The sequence below is a fragment of the Molothrus aeneus genome, chromosome 1 (assembly GCF_037042795.1).
Source record: "Molothrus aeneus isolate 106 chromosome 1, BPBGC_Maene_1.0, whole genome shotgun sequence".
Taxonomy (NCBI): domain Eukaryota; kingdom Metazoa; phylum Chordata; class Aves; order Passeriformes; family Icteridae; genus Molothrus; species Molothrus aeneus.
The window spans coordinates 34061414-34067763 of record NC_089646.1 but is presented as its reverse complement, the minus strand read 5'-3'; the positions used below and the strand labels follow the sequence as shown (position 1 = coordinate 34067763).

At 47.8% G+C, this 6350-nt stretch overlaps 1 protein-coding gene across 1 annotated transcript; it reads left to right on the top strand.

Moving 5' to 3' along the window:
• Window positions 1-3164: 3164 nt before the first annotated feature.
• Window positions 3165-4977, top strand: HOXA2 (homeobox A2). The gene is made up of 2 exons (XM_066567535.1): window positions 3165-3546; window positions 4223-4977. The coding sequence occupies exons 1-2, from the start codon at window positions 3165-3167 to the stop codon at window positions 4975-4977; spliced, it is 1137 nt and encodes a 378-aa protein (XP_066423632.1).
• The last annotated feature ends 1373 nt before the right edge of the window (window positions 4978-6350 follow it).

The following is a 6350-nucleotide window of genomic DNA, read 5'->3' as shown; positions in this document are numbered from 1 at the left end:
AGCTTTTCTGCATAAATAGATAAAGCATGCCCAGTCAAAGAAAAGGATAGCAAATAGATTTATACCACGCTGTTTATTGTATATATAGACATGTAACCGTGGAAGGAAAGGCTATGTAGGCTAATATTTTTCACTGAAATCTGATTATTACACAATACAGACCAGCGACTGATTATTACTTTTGTAGGCGAAGGAAGCATTTTTTTGCAACATTGCAGGACAATGCTCGTTTCAAAGGAGAGCCCGCATAAAATGCCAGCCGCCCCCCCGCCCAGCTCTCGGATCAGTTAGGTTAGATACAACAAGAGGTAACGGTACAGTCACGATACTTACTGCGTGGTTCCTTTAGCACCACGAATTGCATTTAGGTAAACGTTCAAATAGAAGGAAGTTGGCGTTTCACTCCCCTCCCACCCCGAAGAAAGAAAAATACAGGCGATTTTCCCCCCTTCTTTTCATAAACCGTATTCAATCCTCTCTTCAGAGCCTGTAGGTTGCAAATAAGAATTTGTAATTTTGCATTTAAGATTCGTCCGATTAAAAGATGCCCCTGGAGGCAGAAGTAATTGATTCTCCCAAGAATTTCGCGTCCTCTCTGCAAAGGTTTTGTTCCAGGTGGTTTTTGTATTAGGCTGACCACAAGAAACAAATGTGCAGAATAGAGACACCCACACAGGTTTTACTCACAAAGCCTGGTTAAAGTCCAAACCTCTCTCTTTATTATTTGTCATCCTGCTCTTAATCCCAATATTTTCCAGAGGGGAAAAAAAATTAAAAAGAAATCAGAGAGAAGAAAAGAAAACGTAGGCATCAAGAAGCAAAATAAAACCGGACTTTTCCCACAAGCAGCCCAGTCCTCTGCCAGCATATTTTAAAAGCAGCTTTTTTCCTTGTTTACTTGCGTTTCTTGCTCTGCCTCTTTTCACGGCCACATTTGATCTTGGAAAGAGCAAGAAGCTTTAAATGTGTTCTTAAGGGCCAGTAGCTGTCAAACCTTTTGGCGGCCAAGATTGATCGCGGGCAGACACCACCAGAGCTTTGTTTGGACTAAAAGCAAGAAAATTAAACCCCTTGCATTTTCCAACAGCATCGATATTTGTAAGGCATCCCTTTTGAGGGATTAAATGACAAGTCTCGTTCTATATTTTATTTAAACAAGCAACCACCAAAAAGCCCATTTAAAGCCTCTCGGCCCCTCCCCTCCCCCTCTCTCCAATGCCTTCGCAGATATGCTATATCTTGTGGGTGCATTAACTTAAAACCGATTTTTTAAAATGCACTTCGTGCAGACTGGACGCAGACTGATCCACTGAGTGCTTTGGGTCTTGTTTTCTGTTTCCCCTCCCTCCACCCCCCCGTATATTTTTTCTTTTTTTTCTTTTTTTTTCTTTTTTTTTTTTTTAATATAATTACGAAGACGGTTGCCGACCCCTGTTTGGCAACTCCGAAAATAAAGCGAGACGGCACCTCATCGCGCTGGCGATGGTTCCTGGCTCCTGGAGGACGCGGAGAGCGGGTCGGACGCGCCTTCCCCCGGCCCCCGGCGCACCCCACCCCGCCGTGCACCCCGGGCTCCGCGGGCAAGCAAACCCCGTCCGGGCTGTCTAGGGCGGCTGTGACCATAGGATTCATCGGGTTGGTGATTGTGGCCATTATTGTCATCACTCTCCCTGTCGCCTCAGTATGGTTGGAAAATTATGCCAAAAGCATCCAAATTCGGGACTTGCCTCGACCTGGCAGGGGTGACTGGAGGCGCCGGCGGCGGCAAGAGCCAAGCATCGGAGGCGAGTGCCGTCTCTCAAGTCAGAACCCCGCAGCATTTTCGCTCTGTCTGGCCCCTTGAAAACAAACCCGCTACCAGCCCATATATTTCCTGGTAATCGAAAATACTCACCAGACCCAGCCTACTACGGTTATTAAGCAAATTATGCCAGCAGACGGGAGTATCGTTTGCAAGCTAAGGCACGGGATATATACTTTTTTTTAAAGAGGCAACAGCCAGACGCGTTTGCAGCCTCGCGATTTGGCTCGCCCAGAGAGGTTCTCCTAGGGTTATGTGTTACGGTCCAATCCCGGGAAGCCAACTGGAGAGGGAAGTCATGAAGCGCCAGGGCTGCTGCCTATGTGACTCTTCCCCTCGAAGCAAGGTTGCTGAGGAAGATCCTGATAAACAATGGCTCAGCACCGGCGACAGATTGTTCTCCATACTGTACACCCGATAGCCACCAAAAAAGAAGGAAAAAAAAAAAAAAAAAGAGGAAAAGTGGAAAAAAAGAAAAAAAAAGAAAGAAAAAAAAATCAAACAAGAACACAAAGCCAAACAAACAAACAAACAAAAAATACAAAGGAACCCATTGAGGCTGAGTCGGGAAGGAGAAACTAGTTTTGGAGGAAGTGCTATTCCTAGGAAAAATTCAAGACCCTCTGCTTCAGACTCCTGCCTGGGTGCAACTTCTTATGCGGGGGCCTGACGGTGTCAAAACTTTGAAGATTAATGGATTACTTTGTTAATGACTCAAGGCGTCAGATTGAGGTGCTTAAATGATTTGTGAGGTGCAAAGCGTTTTCCTGACAGTCCCAAACAATGAGAGAAGAGTGTGCGGGTGGATGCGAGGAAGGCAGCAGGCTGCAGGACAAGCAGCCACACACACACACACCCACACCCACACACACACACACGCACACACACTCTCGCAGCCTCTCTCACAAACATATCCACGCACACGCACCCTCCTCCCCACCCCCGATCATTTCAGATTAGGACGCCAAGGGGATAGATACTCGAGATATCATTTCCCCTTTTAAAAAAAAGTGTAAATAAAGCCTTTCTGGCCCCCAATGAGGCGTTCCTTCCCGACTTTTTTGGATCAATCAAACAGACAGTGGCTTCTTTTGATTAAAGCCCAAATTGTCATTGGGCAGAGGCAATCATGTGACAGCCAATTCGGTCCAATTTCAACCTTGTCTCCATGAATTCAATAGTTTAATAGTAGCACGGTCCCCATACGGCTGTAATCAGTGAATTAGAAAAAAAACACCCCACCAGCGATCTTCTATGCTATATTTTTTTCTCCTCTCTCTCCTTTTTCCTGGGCCTTCCCCTCCCCCCGAGGCCCCTGAATCCGAGGGAACTTTTTCTCCGCGGGGGCTGCCAGTTGAAGGCCATGAATTTCGCATTTGAGCGAGAGATCGGTTTTATCAATAGCCAGCCATCGCTTGCTGAGTGCCTGACATCTTTTCCCCCTGTCGGTGATACATTTCAAAGTTCATCAATCAAGAACTCGACGCTTTCACACTCGACACTGATTCCTCCTCCTTTCGAGCAGACCATCCCCAGCCTGAACCCCGGCAGCCACCCTCGCCACAGCGGCGGCGGTCGCCCCAAGGCGAGCCCCCGCGGCCGCAGCGGCAGCCCGGGCCCCGCCGGCGCCCCGCCGCCCCCGGAGTACCCCTGGATGAAAGAGAAAAAGGCGTCCAAGCGATCCGCGCTGCCGCCCGCTTCGGCCTCCGCCTCAGCCGCTGGACCTGCCTGCCTCAGCCACAAAGGTCAGTCCAAAGACGAGCCGCCAGCCCCGCCGGGCCGCTATTTTGGCTCCCCGCATCCCCCCGGCTTCGCGGGGGGACGAGGCGGAGGGCGGGCGGGCGGGAAGGACGGAGCTGGCGGGGCTCGGTGGAAACCCAAACTTTCCCCAAACTTGCCTAATGCGGGATGATTTATTTGAGTTGGAGCTGACCTCTCTTGTCTCGCCGTCCTAGAGTTAGGATATTTGACAGTAATGAAGAGTGATAGATTGCTCCCGCTCAGCTAAGCAGCTGATGCATTAATTATAAATTGCGGTATGGCTAACATAAAGTTTGCTCTGGTGTGGGGAGGTTGGGGAGCTGGAGGCAGCGATTTGGCGGAGGTGGCCGAGGGGCACGCAGCACCGGGCGCTCAGCAGTGCAACACAATGGGTTTACTGCATCCAAAGGCGGCCATTTTGTTGCAGTTGCTATTTTATGCTATATGGACATATAGATATAGACACATACATGCAGAGAGAGCACTCCCCCCCCACCCCCCCGGGATGCGATGAGCTGGGGTGCTGAAATTCAATCCGTGCATTTATCTGTTTTGTATGTGTGTCCGTGTGCCTCTGCTTTCGCTGTTCGGGCGGGGATGCTTTGGGGTGCGTGTGGTGGTGGTGTTTTTCTTTTTTTTTTTTTCTTTCTTTTTTAACAGACCCCCTTGAAATCCCCGATAGCGGTAGCGGTGGATCTAGGCGCCTGAGGACGGCTTACACCAACACCCAGCTTTTGGAGCTAGAGAAAGAATTTCATTTCAACAAGTATCTCTGTAGACCAAGGAGGGTTGAGATTGCAGCCTTGCTGGATCTGACTGAGAGACAAGTCAAAGTCTGGTTCCAGAACAGAAGGATGAAGCACAAGAGACAGACCCAGTGCAAGGAGAATCAAAACGGCGAGGGGAAATTTAAGAACCTAGAGGACCCCGAAAAAGCAGTGGACGAGGAAGAAGAGGAGGAGGAGGAGAAATCCCTCTTCGAGCAAGCCCTCAGCAACGTCTCCGGCGCTCTCCTGGAGCGGGAAGGCTACGCTTTCCAGCAGAATGCCCTCTCCCAGCAGCAGGCGCAGAATGCGCACAATGGCGAATCCCAAACTTTCCCCGTTTCGCCTTTAACGAGCAATGAGAAAAATCTGAAACATTTTCAACATCAGTCACCCACTGTTCAAAACTGCCTCTCAACAATGGCCCAGAACTGTGCAGCTGGCCTGAACAATGACAGTCCTGAGGCCCTAGATGTCCCTTCTTTACAGGACTTTAACGTTTTCTCCACAGATTCCTGTCTACAGCTTTCAGATGCAGTTTCCCCCAGTTTGCCAGGATCTCTGGACAGTCCCGTAGATATCTCTGCTGACAGTTTTGACTTTTTTACAGACACACTCACCACAATTGACTTGCAGCATCTGAATTACTAAGAAATTAAAGAAGTCCTCTCCAAGGGTCCTGCTTTCTCCTCCTTATTCTTCTTAATTTTTCCCCCCAGTGAATTAATTTTATGTTTCCCCTCCCATTCCCTCTTCACTATTTTCTGTTTGTTACTTCCCTCTGATATGCCATTTTGCCGTTTCTTATGAAGTTTTAGTTGTGTTCAATTTTAACCTAGCCACATTCTAGGTCCTTCTATGAAAGCAATATATGAGGTCTGTAAGAAAGTGATCATATAGGAATGTATCTTCACTTTCTTTTTATTTTTGTATTGCATTAGGATGCGTTGTCATAAGTATTTTTGGTAGAATAAATTCTTGTTTGCTACAAGGAGCTTTCTCTTTTTTCTTTCTCTTTCTCCTTTCTTTCTCTCTGCTTTTAAGATGGATAACATGATGGGTATCTCTCCCCGTCCCTTCCGCTATTAATTTACGAATAATCAAAATCCAACGTTCTGACAATGAGCTCTTCCCTTTTGGCAATTTAGGATACTCATTAGAGAGGAAAAAAATCGTTCATTTTCTTTATTATAAGGATTCTCATAAGGAAACTAAAGAAATTAAAACCGTTCACAGGTTTGATGGAGATTTGTTCCTTTTAATGTAAAAATGTGGCATCTTATCCCTGTGAGGATACAAAGCTTGGAAATCCTGAGCTGTAACAAAAGCATGAACGAGGACTTTCTCTGTTACAGGCAGAACGTAACAGAGACTCAGTAGGATAAGCGTCTCCTGCAGAAACCAGCCTGTTACATGAACGAAAGGTGCTTTAAAAAAAAAAATTAAAATAATCCTGTTTTTCTAGAAAGTAGTGCTTAGCAGCCAGGAAGATATTTCAGAAAACGTATCTTAGAAAATATCAGAGCTCACAAAGAATGTGGTTGGTTACTTCTCACGTGCTGAGTAATCCAAGAAATCAGCCCTAGAAGGAGAGGAAATACAGAAGTTAGTGCCTGTGAAATCAAAAGGGTGGCAGAAACGCAGGGGGAAGAAAAAAATATTTAGGGAGGAACCAGCCTCTCCACTCCATCCTTCTCGGGGGCGGTACGGGGGCAGAACCCGAAGATATTTTTTTGTGTAAGCCTTCTTGAGAGGTGAAAGACTGCTAACGAAAAGGGGAAACTCTGACTTTAAAGTTACAATTTCCTCGACCTCCCCGCTCTTCTGCTGGAGGCGGCATAGACGGGCTTTCAGAAATCTCCATCAAATTGCCTGCCAGCCGGCGCTGCCGAACCCCAAAGCGGAGGGTGAGCCCGGTCCTTCGGGCTAAAACGGAGCAACAGATGCCAGCGGGGCTCTGCTCCCCGGGGCCGGGGCACCCCGGGCGGGGACGGGCCCGGCTCCTTGCGTGCGAGAGCGCGAGT

Excerpts from the sequence above, each read along its gene's own strand:
- HOXA2 (XM_066567535.1), top strand. The coding sequence starts at position 3,165 with ATGAATTTCGCATTTGAGCGAGAGATCGGTTTTATCAATAGCCAGCCA. Across the intron at positions 3,547-4,222 it reads TGCCTGCCTCAGCCACAAAG|ACCCCCTTGAAATCCCCGAT; the intron begins GTCAGTCCAAAG and ends CTTTTTTAACAG.